Raw genomic sequence first — 27704 nt, forward strand, 5'->3', positions numbered from 1 at the left:
GGGGGAAAAACATTAAGGCCAGAGAGGGGTGAAAGAAGCTTATGAACATCTGGTTAAGCCCTTCTGGTTAAATAACACACCTATCTGGCTCATGAGGTTTTGGTGACTCTGCCCAGGGAATATATGGAACCTTTTGGGATGTTACAGTTTTCTCTTAGCCCAGACAGAGGAACATCGTGTAGGTTTGGAAAAGATTGATCCCTCTGTTTGGGTTCGCTACAGCCCATAGAAGAAAATCTTAGAAGTATGTCTTTTACTTGCCCCAAATTACCATTGCCAACTATACTAAACAAGTCCATTCCACCAAAGGAATTCTACCTAGGCAATGATTTCTAGGCTCAGAGAACTTTTTATAGATAGTTCATTTCATATAGTTGTTAAGAAAGGCTATGCAATACAAGGTGCATGTTAGGCAGGAGCTAACAGGGGAGGGGTTCCTCAAGGTTATATCATTGCTTCATTCAGGCTAGATGCCTCTTTTTTCTAGAGTTAGGAACTTTGGGAGTGACATCTTTAGCACCCGTGCCATAGATTCACCATCACTGGGTTAGAGCCAGAGGTGAGCACCTTTTGCTGACTTTAACTGAGCTTAACTGGGAACCACCGGCCATAAAGTCTCTTAGAGGAAGTTAAGAACCAAGTCATTGTCCCTTTGGACATAAGCCTTTATTTGCTCCACATAGGTCCAGATCTTATCTAGAAAATTGTCCAGTGGCTATTATTGTTTTTAAATTTTTTCCTTTCCAAGTGACTGATATGCCTAAGGCAAGAAAAACCTTAGCTGACATCCTGACTTAAAAGGAGGCCCAGGCCTACCCACCTCCTGCATATGGGCAGCCCCAATAAGGAAGTGTGGGTGGCCTCAGCTGTGGTCCTCCAGCATTAGATCTTTCCCTTGTTTGAACTGATGCAAAATGAGCAGAATTAGGAGAGATGTTAATGCAGTAACAGCATTTTGTATTACAAAGTTCTGTAAAGAACAGTTTTGAAAGACAGGAACTTTGATCAACACAAGAACTAACCCACTCATTCTAGAGGACTAATGATGAAACATGCTGTCCCTCTCCCAACAGAGAGGTGATGTACACATTAAGGCATATTTTTTTTTGGACATGACCAATGTAAGAATTTGTTTTGCTTGACTATATGTGTTTGGAACATTTTGTTTTTCTTTCTCAGTGGGGAAGAGGGAGAGAATGAAGATTTGATAATAAAATAAAATTTTTAAATGGCTCATGGTGACACACTTAGCTAGACATCAGAAAGGAGGGAGAGCCCCAAATTAAAATTTTCAGCACTGTTGCTGGCCAGACTAGACATCTGATGCTTCTTGTTTTGCCTGAGGCTATGAGAGGCAGCATGATGCAATAAAAAAATAATGGAAATTAAAAAAAATTTAAATAAAAACACACACACAAATATGAGGAGTCATCTGGATCTGAAGTCAAGGACCTATGTTCAAACCTCCACCTTCTCATTTTCTACTATATGACCTTGGTGACAAAGCCATTTCACCTCTCTGGACCTCAGTTTCCTAAGGAAACCAAGTAAAATTAAATAGGAAATAGGGGTAAAATGAAAAGGTTGGACCTGTTGACCTTTAAAATCCTATAAGAATACAATCTCTGTAACAAAATGGCTGTCAAAAATAACAAAAATTGTATTGGATCAGCATGAGTTAGAGCATATTTGGAACACCATTCCTAGCATATGGGATTAGTATGTGGCTTAAATACTCAAAGAGAAGGAAGGACCGTGACTGCCATCTGTAGGAAATACTGACCACAATCCTGACCTCCGGGCAGATTCTGATGTTTGCAGATTGAGAGTCAGGTGCAGGCCTTCCTACTCTGAAGGAACCCATGGGTCCTTCTCTCCTTGCATTCAGACCAGCTAGGAAATCCCCCCAGCTGGTGCCTGTCCTGTTTCTTTTTCCTCTGGCTTGTTGTGTGTTGTGGCAAGGCTTGTTACTGTTCTCAGTGGGAATGGATATAGTATTCTACTCCAGATAGATCTGAATTAACACCATCCACATACCATCCCCACATACATGTCTGGCATAGCAATCGTCAGAAAACTTCTCGTCATACTACAATTAGAGAATCTATATTTAGAAGAATCCTCTAAAAGAAGAGGAGGAATCTAAAGAGTTGTGATGGCTTCTGAAAATCTTCTTTAACTGTGAATTTAATCAATACATGTTGTACTAAGTTCCATGATATAATCAACCAATCAGTCAACAAGCATTTATTAAACACCTACTGTATATCGGGCATTGTGCCTTATAAGGCCTGGGAATGCAAAGACCAAAAGCTAAATAGTTGTTGCTCTGAAGGAGCTCACTTTTTGTAAGGGGAGACATAAGAAAATAAAGAATAAATGTATACCAAATATATGCATGCTAGTTGAGAAGAGAAGACGTTGAAGACTTTCAGTACATCTTGAATGAAGTGTGGGGTTCCATGGGGGGGAAGTGAGGACAGTGCATTCCAAGATGCAGGACACTGTTCAGTGATGCTGAGATGGGAAATGGCAGGCCATGTGAGGAATAGAGCCAAGGTCAATTTTTATGGACCAGACTGAGGAGGAAATAGTAATGAATATCAATGAGTCTGGAAAGATGAGCCAGAATTGTCAAGATTGTCAAAAGACAAATAGAGGAATGTGTATTTTTCATCGTATAGGCTACAGAGATCCAGTGGAATTTATTGAGTAGAGGAGTGGTACACTTAGATCTGAGTTCAGAGAAAACTGCTTTAGTAGTTAAGTAGGATAGAAAGGAGGGAGAAAGAAGTTTGAGGCAGGGAGAAGCCTTATTAAAATTCTGTTGTAATAATTAGGTGAAAGGTGAAAGGCCTGAACTAAGAGTAGAAAGAAGAGGTTAGATAGAAGTGGAGCAGAGAATTCAATATATTTCCACATTTCCTTACCTGAATTAATTCTGTAGTTTACAAGTAGCAGGATCCACAAACAAATGCAACCTGTACAGTGTATAGTTGTATACACAAAATAAATGACCTCACACCACTTAATTTTCACTTCCATCTCTTCTCAGGTTGAAGCATGAAGCTGAATGTTATTTTGTATAAACCAGAGCATAATTGAAGCATTATTCTGAGTTGAAAGAGGAAACTTTAATGGTGTAGGAGAAAGTGCTTCGTCTGGGTTCAGAAAGACCTGGGTTCAAATACAAGCTCAATTACCGCTTGTGAGACCTTGTACAATTCGCTATACATTAGTTTCCTCATATGTAAAATAAGAGGCTTGGGTTAAATGAGAAGTAGAAGGATTTTTAAGAGCATAAAGGACTTTAAAGAGCTTTATTTAACTACACTCTGCAAATGAATTAAACTCATTGAGTTCACAGACACTTTTTTTTAAATCTTGGGCTGCAAAGGTGTTAAAGCTTATATTGAGTCTCCCTCCACCTCATTCTCCCACACACACACTTTTTTTTTTCTTGTTGCTTGTCATATCTTATAGCTATATTTGGAACTGTGGCTCCAAGAAGCCATAGTAAGCACAGCTGTCACACTCCAGTAAACTGTCTCGGCAGATGCACTGAGGGTAACTGATAGGCCTCAAATCTGTCAGTGAGTTAGGCGGGTATCTACCCCAGGCATGTGAAGACGTCACTTGGAGGACGGGGGGATGACAATAATTTGTTCCATTGGCCACAAAGGTGGCCATGAAGGCAGCTGAGGCAGGTGCTGGGCAGCACTTGGACCTTGGTTAGACATTGAAGAAGCCCAGCTCATCCACTGCATCACTGATTATATTGACTTTTGTCTCGCCACTGGACTTTGGTGACTCTGGAAAAGAGAGTGAACCTGACAACACTGTGCAGCTCTGCCTCTCTTAAATCTAATTTATGTGTGAGTTTAAAGGCATCCCCAATACTAGAATTCTAGTTCTCTTTGAATACAAAAATACAACAACCAACCAACCATATTTACAATTATACGATGTCACTGTTATCCTGTCTTTGTGAAATAGCATCATATATTGTATTTTTTTTAACAGATAAAAGAAAGAATATCCTTAAACTCAACATGTCTAGAAGAAGATTTGATTGCCGGAGCCTCTCAGGCATGCTGTCAACATCCATCCAAACTCCAATAAAGACAGAAAACTTTCACAATTTTTACATGCTTACATCTAAAGAATTAGGAAGGTAAGGAAACTGCTAATGGGAATGAAAGATTAGTATCATTAAGTCAAATTAAATGATTAATTTTTTGCTATCACTTTATAGTTATGCTTAAATAAATTTTTTCCCTTCCTTTTTCAAAGGAACTCCTTGTAGAACACTTATGGATATTGATCATAGTGGTGAATTACCGAATTTGTTTTTCTCACATACTATAAAGCAGGGGTCGGCAACCTTTTTGGCCGTGAGAGCCATAAACGCCACATTTTTTAAAATGTAATTTCGTGAGAGCTGTATAGTGCTTACAGTGCGCGCTCCTGTAACAGCGCCTGAAAAAAAAATGGACTTTATGGCTCCTGCAGAAAGAGCCATATCTGGCCCTCAAAAGAGCCAGATATGGCTCGAGAGCCATACGTTGCCGACCCCTGCTATAAAGAATATTCTTGGGGGCAGCTGGATATCTCAATGGATTGAGAGCCAGGCTTAGAGACGGGAAGTCCTAGATTCAAATCTGGCCTCAGACACTTCCCAGCTGTGTGACCCTGGGCAAGTCACTTAACCCCCATTGCCTAGCCCTTACCACTCTTCTGCCTTGGAGCCAATGCACAGTATTGATTCCAAGATAGAATAAGGCTTTAAAAAAAATAATATTCTTAAGGATTAAGAACATGGCCTTAAATATTTGTCTGCCTGTGTAAGGATTCTAAAATAGTGCCTCTGGAAGGAACAAGGTTGTGGATCCCAAAGCAAAACTTACATGTTTTAGTAACAAAAATGTACAAGATGAATATGTATAAGAAAGATTATTTACCTAATAGCCCTGGAAATATACATAATTCATTTTATTTAGTTGATAAAAGGAATAGAAAGAATAATGTTCTTTCTTTCATTTTACTTTTCCTAAATATGTTAACAAATATTGACTTGCCTTTTGTATTGTGTGGTGGTTTTGGGGTTCTTTTGTAAACTATAATGAATAAAGGAAAAGCATCATGGAAGGAAGACTGCGAGGTAGTATATGGATGATCTCTGATTATGAATGAGGCTGATGATAGGAAGGAAGCTAGGAACAATATATCAGGGAAGACGAGAGGAGATAATATCAGGGAGAGGAGAGTTAGTGGCCAATGCTTTGGAGATTATAGTGTAAGGAAAATCTTTCTCAGATTAAGGAAAGGCCATTCGATTTGGAGATGAGGTTAGTGATTTTATCAGAGAGCAGTTTCAGTAGGTTTGTTTGTAAGGCATTGATGAACAAATGAATAGTGAGGAAACTTCTGCATTGGATTAAATATAGCCTTGGCTGATATGCCCTAAATGGCCTTGCTGATATGGAGGGGGTAGAAGTTTTTGGTTTTTTAAAATTATTATTCCTTTTAAAATGTTTTCATTTTTTAGTGACACATAGAAACACTTTTTGACATTTTATAATTCAGATTTTCTCCCTCCCACCCTCCATGAGGCAGCGAATAGTCTGATATAGGTATACTCATATTTTCATGGAATACATATTTCTAAATTGCTCATATCATGAAAGGAGACACACATCACACATACAATCACAATCTCATGAAGGAATTATAGTGAAGGATGGCATGCTTCGATCTGCATCCAGATTTCAGTAGTTCCTTCTTTGGCTGTGGAGAGCATTTTCTTCATGAGTCCCTTATGATTATCTTGTAGACTTGCTTTGCTGGCAATGGTTAGACCTTCACAGTTGATCCATGTATAATATTTCAGCTACTGTATACATTGTTCTCCTGGTTCTATTCCACTTTCCATAAGTGGTTTGAAGGTTTAAGGGACAGTTTTGTTTTTCAGCACTGGGGAGATCTGTAGAGGAGGAAGATAGAGGGGAAAGAAGTGAAGGGTGATTGTTGGAATAAGGGGGGTAGTATCAAGGACATGGGGGAGGAATTAGGCACCTTAGAATATTTTGGCAAGTAATAGTTTCAGAGATTTAGAGCATGAGGCACCATTAAAAATGAAAAATCATTGACTTAAATTAAATGTATAGTTTGTGGTTCAGTCGGGTCCAACTCTTTGTGATCCCATTTGGGATTTTCTTGGCAAAGAAATGGTTTGCCATTTCCTTCATCTACTCATTTTACAAATGAGGAAGCCAAGGTAGAAGGGTTTAGTGACTTGCCCAGGGTCACACAGCTAAGTGTTTGAGGCCAAATTTGAATTTAGGAAGAAAATTCTTCCTGACTCTACCCACTTTGCCACCTAGTTGCCCCTGATGTGTAGTTTAAATATGCTTATATATTTCCGAGGTACCTGTTTATTAGTAAGAGATGGAAAGTGATTTAAACTCTCCATTGTATTAACTCATTCTCCCCTTCAGAAAACAGAAACAAAACTCTGTCATTTAGCTGGAATGGGCTAATAAGTCATTAAGTGAACATAGATTTTTTTTAACACTGATGAATTGAAACTGCTGGCACTTCTCCTTTCATGAACTTTTAAAATATTCTTTGAATATGTTAATGAAGTTCAATTGGCTCATGGGCCTGGGAAGTAGAAATTAGGATCTTGTTGCAGTTTGTATTTTTGCACATTTTAGAATGCAGACACACACAGATTTAATGGATAATGCATGATAAAGCTTTCCATTCAGCTGTTTTTGATTCCCATAAAGTATTTCAGAAAAAAACTCATAACTTTTAAGTAAACAGAAGGAAAACATACGAAGTCACTAGTGAAGTTTTTGACTATTCTCAAGAAACTTGAGTTCCTGTTTTTTAGAATATTTTGGGTAAAGTTTCTTAAGTTTTTTTTTTAAACTGAAGCAAGTTTTCATAGAACTTCTTGTGGTTGGAAGGGTGAGGCAGATTCAGAAATAAATGTCAACTTCCTTTGTGGTTTTTTTTTGTCTTTCAAATTTTGTTATGTATTCTAGAATGCAATAGAATAACTACAAAGTACTTTAGCTGCTGAGTTCTTGAATTGAGAATTATTAAGAAAAGGCTTCCAAATGCCAAGTTAAGAAGCATAACTCATTTCACTTATTCTACCATTTTGCAATTAAATATAAAACAATTTCTTTGAGGAGCAGGGTGCCATTTACACTTTTAAAATGTCACTAGCATTTCAGAATTGAAGAATTCATTACCTGGCTATAGGTTACCTGGCATTTGACAAAAGCAATTAAAATAACCTGATTTAATAGCATGCAAATGAAAATTTTAGCTTTGGTGCCAGACTTCTGATTTACAAAATAGGGATGGAACCGGTCCTGTGATTTCATGGTATGGGGCACTCCCAGTAAGAAAACTCCTTGTGCTGATGCAGCTTGGCAGTTTATATAGTCTTGGAGAATTGCCTGATGCACTGAGGGTTTAAGTGACTTGCCCAGGGTCAAATAGCCCTGTTTGTCAGAGAATGGACTTGCCTTCTTCATTCCAGGTCAGGCTTTTTAACTACTTTTCCATATCGCCTTTAAAAAATATCTTATAAAATGCTACTGTAAACATCTACAAATAAAAATTTGAAAGATTTGGAGGAAGGTCTTATTTTTGGTTAGTGATCCTAAATTACCCAATATCTAAGTACCTTGCATAAAAGAGGTCTTTAACAAATGCTTGTTTAGTTGAATAGTATTAAAATCTTGGCCCATTTATAATTTACTTGAGGCAGCGAGGAAGTGTGGTAGATTAGGGCACTAGGCTTGGAGTCAGAAAGACCTGAGTTCAAATTTGGCCTCAGACACTTACTGTTAGCTGTTAGCTCTGTGACCTCTGAGTAAGTTACTTCATTTCTGTTTGCCTTGCCTTATCAGTAAATTGGAGATAATATTAGCACCTACCTCCCAGTGTCTGGCACATTATAAGTACTATATAATGTTAGCTATTATGTTATTATTATTATTATTGCTAATATTTAGTTTTTAAGAAATTAATCCTGTTCTTTTTCTCTTGATACTGGTAATTCATGATTTTACAATGTTGCCTTAAGGTAATAGTTGTTACACAAATTATTACTTTTTTTAAAGGCTTTAAACATTTTTTAGTTATTTTTTAGGATCTTTATTACTTTGGCTAACATTACATTTCATGTGCATGAACACTTGGGTTTTTTTTAAAAATGGATATCTTGTTAAAATAGATATCTTCCATTTTTATGTCACTTTGATTTGCACCTCTGTTCTTTTAAGTCTCAAACAAAATCTCATCTTCTACAGGAAGCTTTTTCCAAATCTCTTAATTCTAGTGTTTTCTTAATTATTTCCTATTCATCCTGCACAAAGCTTGTTCGTACATATTGATTGCTTGTTCCTTTCCCCCATTAGACTGTGGAGACCTTAAGGGAGAGAACTGTCTTTTGCCCATTTTCTAGGTTCTTTAAAAAAAAAGCCTTTTAGTTATAACTTTTGCTTTGAACAGGTTTTGCTTTTCACTAAAGTAAGATTTATTAAGATCAATAAATCACACTTTTAAAAGGAATTATATTAGGAGGAATTGTTTTCTAGTGATTAGAACTGAAAAAATGAGAATGAGACTATTTTGTGTATGTGCTTTGTGTGTTTTTAGAGATAAATCTTTTACATTATAGTGAGTTAACGTAAAATAAAGAAGTGATGTTCATGCTTTGTGTTTATGAAGTATTTAAAATCTTTAAATAAAAAGGCCATAGAAGATTTATTTCCTTGGCTATGAATGCAAATAATTTAATGTATGTGGGCAATAAATTGTATAAATACTAAATTTTAGAAATACTAATACTTGAGAAAATTCAGAGCTGTAAAGCAGTGCTTTAAAATACCTGTACCTCCTTGCCATGGGACTGATTTTTATTTGCTTTTGTTTGTTTTGGCCAATTTCATCTTTTACATGTGTACTCGGTAAGAGTATTAAGGAGAAATAAATACATCTTGACTAACTTTAAACCTTAAAAATCAATCAGGCCAAGAGTCATTTTTTAATTTCTCTTCTCACACAGGTTCACCAGTTACAGTCACTCATCAATTTTTTTCAGTATTAATTTGTTTCATCAACTTTATTCTTTAGAATCATAATTTGCTTGTATCTATTACAATTCTAGAGAACAGCTGTTAATCTTAAAATGAGTTGTCTCATTCCCTTATGCAAGAATATAATTATTATCACCCACTTTATTACAACAAGTTTGATGAAGTGAGTACACTGTTTATGTAACTGTTTAAGATGGAGTCTTTAGTTTGGAAATCAAGATATGGCAAATACCTGAGTGATATGGATATTTGAAAGGTTTGATGGTCTTAGAGGAGTTATTCTCTCTCTGGGCTCTTTTATCTTTGTATCTCTTGTTAGAATGGAAATGTTTAAAAACTATTGTTGATTTTTTTCCCCTCTTTTTCAGAGGAAAATTTGCTGTGGTCAGGCAATGTATTTCAAAATCCACTGACCAAGAATATGCAGCTAAATTTCTAAAGAAGAGAAGAAGAGGCCAGGATTGTCGATCAGAGATCCTACATGAAATCGCCGTGCTAGAATTAACAGCATCTAGTTCCCGTGTGATTAATCTCCATGAAGTCTATGAAACTTCAAATGAAATCATTTTGGTGTTGGAATAGTAAGTATACATTTTATCAGTTCTTCGGCACTTGTTTTAAAATAGTAACTGATCAGCAAGGTTTTTTGTTTTGTTTTGTTTTTGATGCATCAAAAGTAAAGAAACAAAATAAATATTTTCAGAACAGTTTAAATTAGTTGCTAATTTCTGTTCCATCTTAAGAACTATTAACTATTTTGTCTTTGGTTCTTCACTGCATTGAGGAATTTTTTTTCACATTACAAGGAAAATACCCAATCACATGATTACTTAATGACTACCAACTAAAATTTCTGCCTCTTTCCTGCTTTAATCTAATCTTTTTTTAAGTTTGTTTGAGAAATACAAAATTGGTCTTAGAAACTGTTTTACTTTCTTCTATTTATCTTAATGAGTTACTTATATTTGCTTAAGTCACTCACATTTAATTTCATATTTGAAACAGTTCATTAGGACTATCTTTGAGCCAGAATCAGAAAGTCTAAATTCTTGCTGTAGTCTAGAGATAGTTTGTTTTTTTTTAAATTGGGCCCCACTAACCATTGAAAACATCAGTCATGTTCAATTTATAAACAAACATTCCTGTCCCAGACCTACTATTGACCCACTACCTTAGGAAAATCATTTTTAGCTCCATCTCTCAAGGATAAGAACTAACAATAACTGTGTCAAAAAAAAAACCAAAACAACCCTCAGTATTGTTAAGTTGGCAGCAGGATGGCATAGTGGGAAGAGCACTAGACTTGGAAATGAGAAACTTGGCTTCAAGTCCCAGTTCTCATATCTTCTAATTGGGTGACCATGAACAAGTCCCTTCACTTTTTTAAGCCTCAATTTCATCTCTAAAATGAGGATGATAATAATAATTAGAAAATTTATCTTATAAGGTTACTAGAAAAGTCCAATATTAACTTTAAAGTACTTTATAGTATTAGCTATTATGATTACATTTGAGGGATGTGGGAAGAAATCTTTGTGAAATATGTGTTTTAGAAGTGATCAAGTTGTTTTCCTTTTTTAATTGATTTTTTCAATTAACAAGCATTTATTTTCTCTCTTTTCCACTTCCTTCTCCCCCCCAAAACATATCTTGAGCACATTTTAGCTTAATTATAAATTTCATTTAGCATTCTATGCAGATAACTTTCATTGAGTTGGGATGAAGAAGAAATAATAATACAAATTAGAGAAACTTATTTTCCAATGACTCGCAGTAACTCATTGTAAGAACAACAGCTTTTTTTTTTTAACCCTTACCTTCCGTCTTGGAATCAACATTGTATATTGGCTCCTAGGCAGAAGAGTGGTAAGGGTAGGCAATGGGGGTCAAGTGACTTGCCCAGGGTCACACAGCTGGGAAGTGTCTGAGGCCAGATTTGAACCTAAGGCCTCCCTGTCTCTAGGCCTGGCTCTCAATCCACTGAGCTACCCAGCTGCCCCCCAAGAACTATAGCTTTGAAATCCCTAAAATTATAATTCAGGCTGAATCATAATTTGAAGAAGAGATTTTCCCCCAAAATTTACATTTAGCTAGAATTGCAATATGTTAACAACAACATGCTTTGCATAAAGAGTAAGACATTATATCTAATGTAGTTCTTAATGATTTCTTGAAAGCCATGCCAGCAGAGCATAATTGTTGGGTTTGTAAGGTGACCTTATCTCATCTTTAAAATTGAAACTAAAAATAAGCTGTTAGTATACTTATACAAAGTAATATATGTAGCATATGCCATCTAATATCTGCCTACCCTAAAAATATTTAGACTTTATTAATTAAAAGAATGTATATCCCTTCCCATGATATCTGCCAAGATTTTTTATGAAGGTTTTTTTCTGATGACTACTACATTCTTTTAATTTAATCTTGATGTGACCCTTAAAATATGAATTTAGTTCTTATAGCGCCATAAAATACTTCTAGTTAGTTAAGTTATACAAAAAGCCAATACTTTTTCCTCTTTCAACATTTTAACTATAGTGCATTATAAAATGATTGGGCATTTGATTGTCTTATAAGTATTTATTAATAAGAAAATATCCCATGAAGGAGAGTGGACATAGAAGTAAGGTGATGGAGCATCTTGCTCAAGAAAGCAAGAAGGCCAACACACTGGAGTTTATTGACTAGGGGAAGGACGTGGCAAGAGGCCTGAGCTTTCAGGAAGAGCAAGTTGATAGCGAGGTGGAGGACATACTGGAGCGGAAGAGAGAAATGAGGCAAGGAAACCGGCCAGCAGGCTCTTGCGATACCCTGAGGACGAGGTAGTGAAGACCTGCACCGGGGTGGTGGCCCTGTCAAAGGACAGAGGGAGACGTAGATTAGAGATGTGGAGGATGACCACAAAAAGATGTGAAGGCAGAATCAACCAGGCTTGGGAGCAGATTCAGGCGGTGGGGTTGAGTGGGAATCAGGAATCGGGAAGGACACTGAAATTGCTAGTCTGGATGACCGGGAGGACGGCGGTGCCCTTGTCAGTCAGGGAATTTAGAAAGATAGGAGGGTTGGGGAGGAAAGATAATTCAATTTTGGACAGGTTGAGTTTATAATTTCTATGGAACATTCATTCTCATATATCCAATAGGCAGTTGAAGATGTAAGACTGAAGGTCAGGAGAGAGATTGTTATTTTGTGATTTAGTTATTTTTTTAGTCATGTCTGACTCTTCATGACCCCTTTTGGGGTTTTCTTGCCAAAGTTGCTGGCGTAGTTTGCCATTTCCTTCTCCATCTCATTTTACAGATGAGCAAACTGAGGCCAGTAAAGTTAAGGGACTTGCCCAGGGTCACACAGTTAGTAAGCCTCTGCAGCCAAATGGAAACTCAGGTCTTCCAGACTTCAGGCCCAATACCTGCTGTGCCACCTGGCCACCAGGGGAGAGATTAGGGCTGGGTAAACCTTATCTGAGGATCATCCAGGTATAGAGATGATAATTGAATCCATGAGAGTTAATGAGATCACCAAGTAAAATTGTTTAAAGAACAGAGGTTCCAGGGCAGACCCAAAGGAGACAACCATGGTCAGTGGACAAGATCTGGATGATAAGCCAATCTGAAGAATAGGAAACCAAGAAGGACTGTTCAGGGAGGAGGAGAACCAGGAGAGTATAGTGTCATGAAAACCTAGAGTAGAGAGTATCAAGAAGAGGATGAGCGATAGTGGCAAAGGCTGAGGAAAGATAAATAATGAGGATTGAGAAAAAGCATTAGATTTGGCAATTAATAAATCATCGGTAACTTTGGAGAAGGAAGTTTCAATTGAATGATTTGATTGGAAACCAGACCAAAGAGATTTTAGAAGAGAGTGAGGGGGAGGAAGAAGCACCAATTGCAGGCGCCTCTCTCGGGAATTGGGCCGTGCAAGGCAGGGGAATTGTGTTAATAGCTGGCAAGGATGTTCAGGTCAAGGGAGGATTTTTCCAAGCATAGAAGGCATATGAATGTGTTTATAGGCAGTAGCAACAAAGCCAGTGAAAGACTGAAGAGAGTGGGCATGATAGAGGAGGTCATCTGCTGGAGAAATGGGATGGAATAAGATCAAGAGTTCACACAGAGAATTTACCTTGGTAGTGAAAAAGGCCATTTCTTCCTGTGAGGTGGGTGAAGGAGGACATGGTGGCAGAAGGCATCTGAGTAATGGGAGATGAGGAGGAGGAGAGGAGAAAGGAGAACTGTAGGAAAAGAGCCTCAATTTTTTCAGTGAAGTATTTAAGTTTAGGAGTGGGAAAAGGAGAAACCATAGGTATGCATGAATGGTTTGGAAAAGCCACTCGGTGAGTGGCACAGTGATTTGATTAGGAAGGTGTTAAAATAATCGCCTTGCTTTGGTGAGGGCCCAGCAAATTGATAGTTATAGTAAATCCTTAAATATTTTTAAAGTTCTGTAATTTCATTAGTATGAGAACTCTGCCCACTTTGGCAAAGCACAGCATTTTCATGTCTGAATCGATGATTCCATGAGTTGCTGCAGCCAAAAAAATGGGCTATTTTATGACTGACTTTTTCTGACTTAACCTAAATTAAACTGCTTTCTTAAGTGACATAGGTGGATTCTGAGAATGGCACCTGGTACATTTCAGGCCCAGTAGGGCCTGCTCATGTTTTGTTGACATGGCTTTTAAGAGCTCAAAAGGAATTTCTTTTAAAATAACAACGTTTTTTAAAAATTGCCTCCTCCCACCAAAGCCTTTGAACCTCAGGGGCCCCATCTATACAATGAGGAAATTAGGCTAGAAATGTCTAAGGTTTCATCCAGCTCTAAACTGATGACCCTACAAATCTCTTATTTTATGAGGCCTACTGAATGCATTATAAACTTAAAAGGGATTATACTATTTCTTAGTAGCATAACTTGTCAAATGAAAAGAAATTTTCAACTTAATCCTTGGCTTTTTATCTGTATATTTTTTCCTGAACTGCTGCTTTTACTTTTAAATCACTTATCCAAACTGTAGTACCTCTTTGTCAGCATTTTCAGGTGAAAAAAGTAAAATTACTTTAGACTATTAATATAATAAGTCAATGTGATCTAGTGCATAGAGTACTAGATCATGAGAAATGACTTATTTTTAGCTGCTCTACTTTCAAAAGTCATATGATATGAATATAGAGCACCTGGTCATTGTCTCCCTAGCTGAATACTTAATGGCCCTTTATAGCACTTTCTCTGTATTTGCAAAATGGGGATAAAATATTTATTCACCATCTGGTAACAAGATTTTAAGAAATACTCCTTCTGGAGCAAAATCATCATTAAGAACTGTAATTCTGATTTTGGAAACTACTCTTAAATCAAATCTCATTGACACCTACACTGTCATTGAATTTTAACAGAATTGTGATGTTCCTGAAGGTTATTCAAAGACATTCAAAAGCGAGTAAGGGATTATTTTGCCTAGAATCCATGCCAGGCTTTGGGTAAATGGAAACAGTCATGCCTGTTTTCTTACAATGTATAATCAGAAAATTAGTGGAACATTTAAGCACCCCAAGAAAATTGCCATTTTATCATGTTGGAATTTAGAGACAGCAATAAATTCAGTGACATTTTCCCTCTAACTCTTTAATTATATAGGCTCTACTGTCTTCCTAGGTTCTAGAAGAAAATTCAAAGAAGGATCTCATTCTGACACCTTTATTAATAAAAGGGATTTTGTTTTTCATTTATTTCCTCTAATTAAAGGTTTTTAGAATACTGGAACAAACTACAATTTTCTTTTGATTAATGTTTTATTTTAAGAAATAAATTTAGTTGTTTTGTAGTGAAAATTCTAGTCATTGTGGTAGCTACAGTTGTTTAACTTTTAGGTGCTAGAATCTTCTTAGTTTTACTTTTTTCTGACAGTCTTTACAAAAATATACATATACTCCCTTGTCTTTTAAAAATAATTATGCTGTTTTGCAAATGTAATTGTAAAGGGGGGTATATCATTATGCTACAATAATATTAGCTATAATAAACACTGAACTGCCTTACTAATTGGTATGCCTTCAGCATGTTACACTAATGCCTTTAGCAGTTTCTAAGGTACAGGTGTTTTGTGTTTTTGGCTCCCTCCCCAAAAGGTGTAGAACTTTTCAGTTTTCTTTCTTCACTCTTGATTCTCTTTTCTGTTGTGAAAGCAAATGCTGGTCAACATGCCCAGGCATCATTTTTCTAATTCTCTTGTCTGTAGATTTCTTCCTATCTGTTCTGTTTCCTTGAACTTTAATCCGCCTTCCTATTCTGAAAACATTTAACCTTTTATAGATATCATCAACTAGGAAACAAGTATCCTTTTGCTTTAATATAGTTAGCCAACTTCTTATAGTATATTGGTCACAAACTCTTTGGCCATGATCGTTGTCATTTGGCCTTCTGATAATATATATATGTATTTTAAATTTCTAGATTAGTGAGATGCTCCAGAGTTAACATTTATTTTATTTGAGTTGTGATCGTATTTAATAAACATGTGAAGCATTGAAGAGTGTAATTTCCCCCTCATTTACTAATGGTAAATACTTTTAAAGTGCATTAAGTATGTTGCGCTTACAAGTGAAAATTAATAAACTCTTCTTAAGACCTTTTGTTTCTTTAGAAAGACTAAATGATGCATTAAATATTAGTTATATTATTTAATCTTTGTTTATGAATTTGCCAAATGTTTTTCAAGACAGATGAATTTTGCATCTGAATTTTAATTTAGAGACTTCATTACCTGTTTCTGCTGTTTTTAGCAATCAAATTGACTAAAAATAATTGTAAGCAGTGGGATTGATTTGATGTTGACATTTGTTTTATAAACCATAAAAAGATTTTAATTTGATTTTTAAATTATTTTTAAATAGTAGTTTTTCTTTCTCTTTATTTCCATGACCCACGTAACCACATTAATAGAAAGAGGCTACAAATGCATTAAAGATAAAGTTATCTTAAACTTTGGAAATTACATAAGCATACTTTGGGTCATCTAGTTGAAAAGTATCAAAAATATATTAGTGGTATTTAATTTACAGGGGCAAGCTAATAGAACAATCATAATAGCTTTGCCTTCTAATACCCAGTTTTATATAAATAATTTCCATAATAAACATTCTTGTTCTCTTTCATTAAATCTATCCATTTCTTTTCAGATTATTAAATGAATATGTGTGCTAAACAGCTAATTAAAAAAACAGTAGAAATTTGTTTTGGTTAAAAATTGCATTCCAAAAATATCGTCTCATAGTATAAACATTTTCAGTCTGATTTTATTTGGATTTTCTTTCAGTGCTGCAGGTGGAGAAATTTTCAATCTATGTTTACCTGACCTAGTTGAAATGGTCTCTGAAAATGATATCATCAGACTTATCAGACAAATATTGGAAGGAATTTCTTATCTACATCAAAACAATATTGTGCACCTTGATTTGAAGGTAACATTATGTGTGACTTCTTAAGTGCGGTGTTTCTGCTCCTATTTAGCCCTCAGTTAGCACTGGAGGAAGCAAGGTCAAAGAGTATGCTGGCATCCTCCAATTTGGGCATGTGTTTTGGCAAATATTATATAGGCCTCTTCATAGGCTCATATGAGGCAGGTAGGTAATGCAATAGACAAACAAGTGAGGAGAATTCAACCTTCTGAGTTCAAATCTGGCCTTAGACTCTTACTAACTGGGTAACCCTGAACAAGTAACTTGACCCTATTTGCCTCAGTTTCTTCATCTGTAAAATGAGCTGGAGAAAGAAATGGCAAAGCACTCCATTATCTTTGCCAAGAAAAATTCAAATGGAGTCATAAAGAGTCAGATACAACTGAAAGTGACTCAATAACAATGGTTATGAAAAAATGTAATTGTATGTTATACTCCTTCTTGTAAGAACATTGAAGGCTCATGGACTTGTGTTAATTTATGAATTAGCTGGTCTAAATTAATGAAAAGTCTTGATTTTTCTCATTGTTTTATTACCTTCAAGGATATGTAGAAATTATAACTAATTGCTAACAGTTTTTAAGTAAAGTTATGTTCCTTCTTGATGTGGTGAATAAATATCTATAATTCTCAGTAAATAATTACCTACAAATATTTCCTAAATTCCTTAAAAAATTTAAGTTGGTTTAAAAATTCCTCTGAACTATTTGATAAACTTAATTTCCCAAAGAAATAAATTTCTTCATAGTACAACCTCCACTCCATAGGACACTATCATAGACTCCTCAAGTTGATAGAAGTTCGTGTACAGTAATACTTTACTTGTCTACAGATCATTTAGTCATCTCTCAATTTTTCTAGACTATAGCTGAAAACAGGGAAGTGAGCCCAAATGTCCTCAATGCTCCAAAAACAGATCTTACAAGCACTCAATTCATGCTATTTCCTCTTTTTTTTTAATTATTTTTTAAACCCTTAACTTCTGTGTATTGGCTCCTAGGTGGAAGAGTGGTAAGGGTGGGCAATGGGGGGTCAAGTGACTTGCCCAGGGTCACACAGCTGGGAAGTGGCTGAGGCCGGATTTGAACCTAGGACCTCCCATCTCTAGGACTCTCAATCCACTGAGCTACCCAGCTGCCCCCATGCTATTTACTCTTAACAGATCTTCTCTCAGAATCTATTTAATTGTTCTTTAGACACAAATCAAGCCAACTTGATTGTGTGATTTCTCATCTCATAGTTCTAAATTCAAGAATTAAATAAACCCTATATGTTTTTGTTTGTTTGTTTGTTTGTTTTTTAACCCTTGTACTTCGGTGTATTGTCTCATAGGTGGAAGAGTGGTAAGGGTGGGCAATGGGGGTCAAGTGACTTGCCCAGGGTCACACAGCTGGGAAGTGGCTGAGTCCGGGTTTGAACCTAGGACCTCCCGTCTCTAGGCCTGACTCTCACTCCACTGAGCTACCCAGCTGCCCCCAACCCTATATGTTTTAAAAGTGGTAAGAGAAATAAATAAGAGATAGCACCAGCCCTTAAAGAGCTTATATAGCTAAGGAAAGATTATGCGTAATATCACAGAATCTTTGCCCAGTGCAGGTTATTCCCCTCTACTAGTAAAAATAATAATATATAACATTTATATAACACTTTACCTCTACTGTGTTGTTTTGACTTCACAACCCTTTGAGGTATGTGCTGTTTATCTCCCATTTTACAGATGAGGAAACTGAGGCTTACCAGGTTATGCAGGTTGCCCACAGTCACACAGCTTTTAAGTGTCTGAAGCAGAATCTGAACTTGGGTCTTCCTGACTCTAAGTCCAACACCTACTATGGTATTTTGACTCCTCTTAGTAGATAGTCATTACTAAAAAAATTTAAAAAAAAAATCCATCCTTGCCTGTGGCTAAACTGGTGATGAGCCTTTCTAAATTTAGGTGGCTTCTTAGATGACAAAAATATAGTCCTCGGGGCCTCTCCTTGAAGTCTCTCCAACTTGGCAGGACATGTCAGAATGCAACACAAACAAACACAGGCTTCCAAAGCCCAGTCATGATTAGGAACCTTCGAGGTTTTTGGAGACACTTTCTTCATGTGTACCAAATATGCTTATAATAATGGGAGGAATAAACAAGGAACTGTGTTCCATGAATTTTCTCTATGTGTCTTCTTTCACAACATAATAAATATGAAAGTCTGTATCGTATAATGAATAGCACATGAACCCAGATCATAAAATGTCAAAAAACAATTATTGAACATTGTACTGACATGTAATCTGGAAAAAAAATTTAACAAAACAAAAAACAAAGTACTATAAGGTTTCAGAAGAAAGATATTACTTCTGGTGGTAGGACCAATTAAAAGGCTTTCTGGAGTAAGTAGCATTTGGGCTTGGACCTGAAAGGATAGGTAGCATTTCATTAAGTGGTGCTTGGGGGCAAGAATAAATGATATAAGTAAAAGTTTTACAGCAATATCCTGAGAGTATTCAGTGGACAAGTAAGAGGTCAGATTGGCTGGGAGTATGAAAGATGTTACTTTTAAGATAAGGCTGGAAGAGTCATTTGGAGAAAGATAGTTGTTATTATAACAGATTAGATATAAGAAATTAAGAGTATGATGAGCTGTTAGTTAGGCATTCTGAAGACCTGGCAAGAAGAAGATAAAAAAAATTATATATAAAAAAGCAGCTCCAAAAAAATAACACTTCGCATCTGGATAATTCAGCATAGAAAGCAAATAAGACTTATATGCCTTAATAGTCCCTAAAGAGGGCAAAATATAGGATAGTGAAATAATTGGTGTTCCTAAGATGGCCTTGAAAAATCAAGAAAAGGATCTACATAATCTATTTCTTCAAAGGTTCTTTTATGTTTAAAAATATGTTGCATTTTGTTTTAGCACAGCAGATACTTCCCAGCAGTCTTCCAAATAATCTTCCCTTCACCTTAAATTTTGTAATCTACATCAGAAAGGTTGGAATAGATAGAAAGATATTCCATTTAAAATAAGTCCAGATAGAATAAAATACCTGGGAGTATACCTGCCAAAAAACCCAAGAACTATTAGACTTTTTACACAAATAAAATCAGATCTAAATAATTGGAGACATATTAATTGTTCATGGGTGGGCAGAGCCGATATGATTAAAATGACAATCCTACCTAAACTAATTTACTTATTCAATACTATCTCAATTATTTCCAATTTCCAAAAATTATTTTGAGTTAGAAAAAGTGATATAATTCATTTGGAAGGACAAAAGATTAAGACTATCAAAAGAATTGATGAAAAAAACGTAAAGGAAGAAGGTCTAACAGTACTTGATTTTAAATGATATTATAAAGCAGTAATTTCAAAACTGTACTGGCTAAGAAATAGAACAGTGGAACAGAATAGAAATACAACAAGTTACAGATAAAAGGTTATAGTAACCTTATATTTGACAAAAGCATAGATCCAGGTTTTGGGGACAAGAAATCACTATTTGGTAAAAATTGCTGAGGCAACTGGAAAGTAGTTTAGCAGAAAGTAGATATAGACCAATATCTTACACCATTCAAGAAGGTAAGATCAAAATGGATATGTGAACTAGACATAAAAGAAGATATTAGTAAATTAGAACAGGGAACATATTACCAGTCAGATTTATGGATAGGAGAGGAATTTGAGTCAACAAGAGATAGAAAGTTTTGTGAAATGTAAAATGTATAATTTTGTATACATTAAATTGAAAGGTTTTGTACAAATTAAACATGTTGCCAAGATTAAAAGGAAAGCAGAAAATTGGTAAAAGAAAATTATAGTTGGCCTCTCAGAGGTGTCATATCTAAAATAGAGAACTTTGTCAAGTTTATAAGACTAAGAGCCATTCCCTAATTGACAAATGGGCAAAAGATATGAACAGATAATTTTCAAATGAAAAAAATCAAAGCCATATATTAGATATATTTAAAAAACTCTAAATCACTACTGCTTAGAGAAATGCAAACCAAAATGATTGGAGATATCATCTCACATCCATCAGACTGGCTAAAATATCATATGGGCAAAATGATAATTGGTGGAAGAGATATAGAAAAATGGAGATACTAATAAACTGTTGTGGAGCTGTGAACTGATCCAACTATTTTGGAGAGCAATTTGGAATTATACCCAGAGAATTATAAAACTGTGTACACCCTTAGACCCAGTCTTTTTCCAAAGGAGATCAAGGAATAGAACTGATATATTCCAAAATATTTATAGCAGCTCTTTGTGATGACAAAGAATTGGAAACTGAGGGAATGCCCAACAATTGGGGAATGGCTAACCAAACCGTGATGGAATATTACTGTGCCATAAGAAGTGAGGGGAGCAGGATGGTTTTTTTAAAACTTGGAAAGAACTACACAGGATAATGAAGAGTGAAATGAGTAGAAGGACATCATGCACAGCTACAGAATTGATATTGGAACAATAATTTGTTAATGTTACCTCCAAAGTGTGAACTGAAAAAGGTGGAAACATATGAACATCTCTGTTTCCTAAATGATACATTCTGTAATGTGGGGAGGAGCTGGGCTATTTGTGGATAAATTGTACTAATTTTTTAAAGCTCAAAGTTGAAATAGTTGTGATAATAAAATGTTGGTTGGTCTGAACAAGACAAACTTAAATTTACCTAGAAAAGTTGTCTATTTGGGGCACCTCTTTTCCTGAGATTACTAGATGAATGAGGTAGTAAGTGTAGTCCCATTTCTGTTATGTAAATAATAGCACTGTCCTCATTATAATTTCATGATTACTAAAATAGAAATGTAGCATGTTAAATCAACCAATTTTGACATTTAAGTAGTGTGATATTTTTATGCTTGTAAAACATTGAAGATCATGAATTATGTAATTGTGAACTTCAGAAAGAGAACATAAAAGAAACAGCTTAGCATAAGAGAATAGACCTCAGAAGACCTCTGGGCGTGAAAGGATCCTAGATGCTTACTGGCTGTATCACCTTGGGCAAATCACTTAACTTCATAGTCTCCCAGGCAATCAGTTTTCTAAAAACAGTTGCAGAGCAGGTGCTGATTTGACCTTCCTTGGTACCAGAAGTTTTGTTATTGTTATTCAGTCTTTCAGTCATGTCTGACTCTTTGTGATCCTGGAGATCAAAACATGCCAGTGCTGTTCATGGGGTTTTCTTGGCAAAGATAATGGAGTGGTTTGGCATTTCCTTCTCCAGTGGATTAAGGTAAACAGGATAAATGACTTTCTTAGGGTCACACAGCTAGTAATTTTGAATTCACTTCTTCCTGAAAACCCCAAATGGAGTCGCAAAGAGTCAGACATGACTGAAACAAATGAATAACAACAGACTTCCTGACTCTAACCTCAGTGCTCTTTCCTCTGAGCCACCTACAGTAATTCCCCACATCAGTGAAATTACAGATACAGTCACAATTATGATTTGAAATTATTTGAATCTGGGAGACCGAGGACTATCGTTTTCCTTTATAAAAAAGTATTTGTAATGAAACCTAAACTTGGAATTATGAACTACAAGGTTAAGTGTGTATATACATATTGCATGTGTATATATATATATGTGTATATATATAAATATTCCCATTTTGCCTCACATCCAAAATAGCTAAAACTGAAAGAATTCAAATTTAATTTGTTTCTTGTCTGAAAAATTATTTCTGTGGTTTTAGCAAAGAATAAGCTGTTGCATAGGACATTAATGATCTTTGTATTTTCTTTTATGCAGCCTCAGAATATCTTATTAAGCAGTATTTCTCCACTTGGAGACATAAAAATTGTAGATTTTGGAATGTCTCGGAAAATAGGGAATGCATGTGAACTGAGAGAAATAATGGGAACTCCTGAGTACCTAGGTAAGAATTTTCCCTTTACTTTCTAGAGTCAAATTAATTTTTAAAAAAAAGCAACAGATAATTTGTAGTGTGGAGAGAATTATTTGAAACATCCATTTCAGGATATATTTACTCAGCATATTTTTGGTGGGATCTATGGGACTTCCTTGTTGCTGACTGAAGTATTGTACCGTGATTCAGTACCATGAGCCACCTGGCCAGCAACAGATCAAGAATGTAACTGGGATTTATTCAGGTTGAGGTGGTTGGCAGAAGGGAAGCTCTTTGAGAGTGTGAGGTGGGGCCATCTAACATAAAGGATGTTTATGAACCAGATGTTCAATCCATGGTTTGAAAATGTTTAGAGTCAAAAGGTGTGTCCCCATTCCCTAGCACTGCAGGTGGCAGTCAGGGAATGCTGGCATGTCAGAGTAGAGAAAAAAAAAATCAATAGTGCGTACCAACAAAACTGGTCAGACCCACTTAATGTCTGAGGAGTAGCTATGGAAGGCTCCAGCTCACTGCTGCACACTTCTGAGTCAAAGGAAGGCAGCACGGACCGCTGTTTTCTAGCAGTTTTAGCAGAGACACCTTCTTTTCTCTTTGGCCACTGGAATTAAAGAATAATGTGCTGAAATTATTTTTATGATAATAAATTAATGTAAAATAGTCTAGAATTTGCTGTTTTTGTTTCTTCAGATTGATTCTCCCAACACTTGGTCTGGACTAGTAAAATTTTACTACCCAACCAGTGCCATTTGGTTGGACCTCTTTGAGCAATTTATTCATTGACAAATATTTTTTAATGATTAGCCACCTCATGCTTGACACTGCATTAAATTTGTTAAGCAGGGGCAGCTGGGAGGCTCAGTGGATTGAGAACCAGGCCTAGAGACGAGAGGTCCTAGGTTCAAATCTGGCCTCAGACTCATCCCTAACTGTGTGACCCTGCACAAGTCACTTGACCCCCAATGCCTAGTCCTTACCATTCTTTTGCCTTGGAGCCAACACACAGTATTGACTCCAAGATGGAAGGTAAGGGTCTTAAAAATAAACAAAGAAACAAATAAATAAATTTGCTAGCTAAACAACCTCATGAGTTGCCAGTCTTTCCAAAAATCTAAAACAAACATGAAAAGCAACTTAAATATAAAATAATTTGCACATGGTATGCAATTTGCCTTTTATTTTTCAGCTCCAGAAGTGTTGAACTATGATCCTATTACCACAGCAACAGATATGTGGTAAGTTTTTGTTAATCTTAATATTTTATATCTTTACTGTTTTAATATTTTTTTCCATTTCATAATCTTTTTAATTCCAAGCTTTAGGAAATGTCAAAAGTAATTGTAAATAGCTACATTTAATGTTGGAGAGTCATTCACTGTATTAATTTTTAAAAATTATTCTACTTATTGACTCATGTAGCCACATTAATCATCAAAAAAATTTACCAGCATTATATAATTTTGATTGTTTTATTACAATAAACTTAAATTATAAATACTTATTACGTACATTATATTGAGGCAAAAGGCACTCCAATTTCCACCTGCCTGCTCAACTTCTCCCCTTAATCATTGTTATCTTAAACTTAACATTACCAAAATTGAACCCACCTTCCCCTAGATCAGTGTCAGCAAAGTATTAGCGGCTCTGTGCAGAGCCGGCACTTGGGGAGCTGCTCTGTTCCCCCCTTCCAAGGGCCAGAGGACATTTTTACATGCCCTACCTGTCTGTTCAGCTGCCCAAAGCGAGCACTTCCTCCCTCCACTCTCTGGGGTAGTCCAGGAGGTTCGCAAGCAGTTTGAAGGTACAGTTTGGGCACATGAACTTGAAAACTTTTGCCAATGCTGCCCTACATTTTTCCCTCTTCTTTCTTATTTCTGTTTATGGCACCACCATTTTTTTCAGACATTCGGGCTCAGCACCTTAGAATCATATCCCTCCTTCACACTCCCACATTTAATCAGCCACTAAATCTTATTTACCTCTAAAATATCCCTTATTCCCTTATCCTCTTTCCCTCACCTTGCCTGTGCCCTTGAATAGCCCCTCATTGCCTCTCACCTAAATCATGATGATGACCTTCTCAGGGGCCTCCTTCTCTGCAGTCTCCTATGTCGGCCATCCTTCCAGCCCTCACACTGCTCTCACAGTAATATTTCTAATAGAGACATCGAATTGTGTTTCTCTGCTGCTCGGATCGCTTGTTATCTCTAGAATAAACTACAGGCTTCTTACCCTGGGATTCAAGGCCCTCCATCTGGCTTCAATTTATATTTCCAGTCTTTTTTTTCCTGCTATTGCCCTTCATTCACTATATGTTAGCCTCACACTGGTCCCTTAGCCCCTGCCTGGCCCTGTCCCGACCTCGTCTTGCCCCCATGCATATAGTCACAATTGGAGAGTCACATTTTTCAGACGAAGAGCAATAGGCACAAAGTGTTGTGGAAAGGCCAGATGGGGAAAAAAAAAAAAAGGCCATTTCTGACTAGGTGGTCAGGATGAGCTGGAGTGGGAGGTGGCCTCTCGGGCACTGTGAAACCTCTGAGGTTTTAAAAAGGCAGAAGAAGAGGTTGAGATAAGAAACTGCAAGCCTAGGTCAATGGTATGGACAGTGACTGAGTCAGGAAAGCACCAGACAGGTACAGAAGATGACAAATTATACGTTTTAGCTGGATGACAGCACGGAAGGAAGGAACGAGACTCATTGACCCAGGGCTCATGACCTGAGAATGCCAGTGCTGTTGCCAAAGCTCAAACCCCATCTGTCATGACGATAGATCCTGGCCTCGTAGGAAGAGGCCGCAGGTCATGCAGGGCCCTGAAAGATTAGCTCAGCAATGTGTGATATATCCTGGAAGGACAGTAGCAGAGAGCCACCGAAAGATTTTGTGCATTGCTAGAATCATACAAATTTTTGATAAGGAAGATTTACCCTCTGGAAAGTGAGGGAAGGAATCGAGGCGAGAGCTGGGAAACTAGACTACCAATACCAGTTAGACTGATGGTGGCACCAGGCCAGGCCAGTGGGAAGAAAGGCCTACCCTAAGGAGGTAGCATGTGAACAGAAGGAGGAGGACATTCAAGATGGATTATTGATAAAGACTCACCCAGATTTAGTAACTGTTTAGAAGTGGAAACGGAAGGAGGAAGAAGAGCCAAAAACAACAGAAGTTTGAAGCATGGGGAACGGGCTTGGCCAACATAGGGAATGTCAGATGGAAGAGTCTGTTTGGGGACAATAAATTTTGTTTTGGACGCGTATTTAAAGTATTAGCAATACAATTTGGATTAATTATCCCCCCCAATTTTTTTTTTAAATCCTTACCTTCTGTCTTAGAATTGATACTATATATTGGCTCTAACATAGAAGAATGGTAAGGGCTAGACAATGACGGTTAAGTGACTGGTCCAGGGTCACATAGCTAGGAAGTGTCTGGGGCCAGATTTGAACCTCTAGGCCTAACTCAATCCACTGAGCTACCCAGCTGCCCCCTACCAAAGTATTTAAACAACCTTATTATTAGGCAGTTTCACTTATAACATTACATCACATGGATATAAGGTTCCAGCAAAATTCCTAGCAAAATTTAAGATGAAATAGTTAACTAAAAGTTCCTTCTTATTCTTTTTCAGGAATGTTGGCATAATTGCATACATGTTATTAATGCATACATCTCCATTTGTGGGAGAAGACAATCAAGAAACATACCTCAATATTTCTCAGGTCAATGTGGATTATTCTGAAGAACTGTTTTCATCAGTCTCACAGCTGGCCAAAGACTTTATTCAGTGTCTTTTAGTAAAAAACCCAGAGTAAGTAATATAATAATAAGTAAAGTATTTAATCAATAGAGGATACATGTGGGTACCCTCATTAACTTAGGAAAATTGCTAAGGTTAAATTGAAGAAATAAAATTTTTTAACTTGAATATTTTAAAAAACATTCTGTTTTACTATTTTTGACATTTTATATGTGGGTACACATGTATAACTATGTGTATATACACACGCACAGTATGACATAGTACATCTAGGACTTTCAAGTTTCATTTGTTTGGGAACTCCAGGTATGAAAAATCCTTCCATCAATGAAGGTTGCAATTGGCTATTGATTATAGCCTCATAAAATTGCCTGAGGTTCGCAAAGGTTATGTGATTCAACCAGATTCACACTACTAGTCATCATTAAGAGAGAAGTTTTGAATTCCAGTATTTCCAAGTCAAAGTCCCAACAGTCTACCCCCTAAGTTGTGCTGCCTCTCATGTACACATTTATGTTAAAATTTTTTTAAGACTTGGTTAATAATTATCTTTCTAAATTGTGTTAGAGTAATTAGATGTGATGCACTTGAATGAGAAAAATCTAAAATTGGGTATAGTAATTGTGTGGAAGTGTTAAGAAAATGCTCATTAACTGGACTTTTAATTGATGTACTTTTTTTCTTTAATGTCTGTCCATCTAACTACAGTTGGAGGTTGGCCAAATGATGTTAACCATGATATTTTTGCATACTGGAATTAGCCTAAAGAACTCAGAACGTTTTCCTTTCTCTGCTCTTAATTACCATGCCAGTTAAGAAGTAAATTAGATGATATTCCAACTTTGAATGTAGAAAAGCCATAGCAAAGAAAGCCTGGGCAATTTCTGATGTTGTAAGCATATCTCCAGGATTTGGACCAACCTTTGTTATTGGGACCTTAGGGCTAGTTCTGTTAGCCTCCCTTTCCAAATTAGGACTTGTTGTTTCAAAGAAAAGGTCCAGACCTTCATGAACCTTCTTCATTTCATTCACAGGGACAGGCCAACAGCAGAAGACTGTCTCTCTCATCCTTGGCTCCAGCAACGGGACTTTGTAAACTTGTTTCATCCTGAGGAAACTTCCTGTTCTTCTCAAACTCAGGAGCACACAGTCAGAAACTCAGAAGACAAAACCACTAAATCTACTTGTAATGGAACCTGTGGTGACCGAGAAGATAAGGAGAATATTCCTGAGGACATTAGTACGGTTTCCAAACGATTTCGTTTTGATGATTCCTTGCATAATCCCCAGGAACTTGTTCCAGATTTGTTGTGCTAGCAACTTTCTCTTCATCATTTGGACTGAATTTAAAATCCACTGCAGTGTTGATATGTTTTGTACTTTCGTGTATAGTGTACTTACACTGAAAATGCACTTTTGATTTGGGGAAAGATTGAAGGAAATATATTTGTGTTAAAGTATTGGTTCATATATTAATAGATCTTGCTCCCTGTCTTGGAA

At 36.4% G+C, this 27704-nt stretch overlaps 1 protein-coding gene across 1 annotated transcript; it reads left to right on the forward strand.

Moving 5' to 3' along the window:
- Window positions 1-4052: 4052 nt before the first annotated feature.
- STK17B (serine/threonine kinase 17b) lies at window positions 4053-27704 on the forward strand. Its single transcript, XM_044666439.1, has 7 exons — window positions 4053-4174; window positions 9491-9703; window positions 16435-16579; window positions 22328-22454; window positions 23629-23677; window positions 26076-26255; window positions 27239-27704. Exons 1-7 carry the CDS (start codon window positions 4053-4055, stop codon window positions 27519-27521), a joined length of 1119 nt encoding a protein of 372 aa, XP_044522374.1. The 3' UTR covers window positions 27522-27704.

Source organism: Gracilinanus agilis, chromosome 3 (genome assembly GCF_016433145.1).
Source record: "Gracilinanus agilis isolate LMUSP501 chromosome 3, AgileGrace, whole genome shotgun sequence".
NCBI classification, from domain to species: domain Eukaryota; kingdom Metazoa; phylum Chordata; class Mammalia; order Didelphimorphia; family Didelphidae; genus Gracilinanus; species Gracilinanus agilis.

What these genes read in the sequence shown, in the direction of transcription:
- STK17B (XM_044666439.1), top strand. Translation starts at nt 4,053, where the DNA reads ATGTCTAGAAGAAGATTTGATTGCCGGAGCCTCTCAGGCATGCTGTCA. An exon ending in ACATCTAAAGAATTAGGAAG is followed by an intron (nt 4,175 to 9,490) that starts GTAAGGAAACTG and finishes CCTCTTTTTCAG; the next exon opens with AGGAAAATTTGCTGTGGTCA. An exon ending in ATCATTTTGGTGTTGGAATA is followed by an intron (nt 9,704 to 16,434) that starts GTAAGTATACAT and finishes ATTTTCTTTCAG; the next exon opens with TGCTGCAGGTGGAGAAATTT.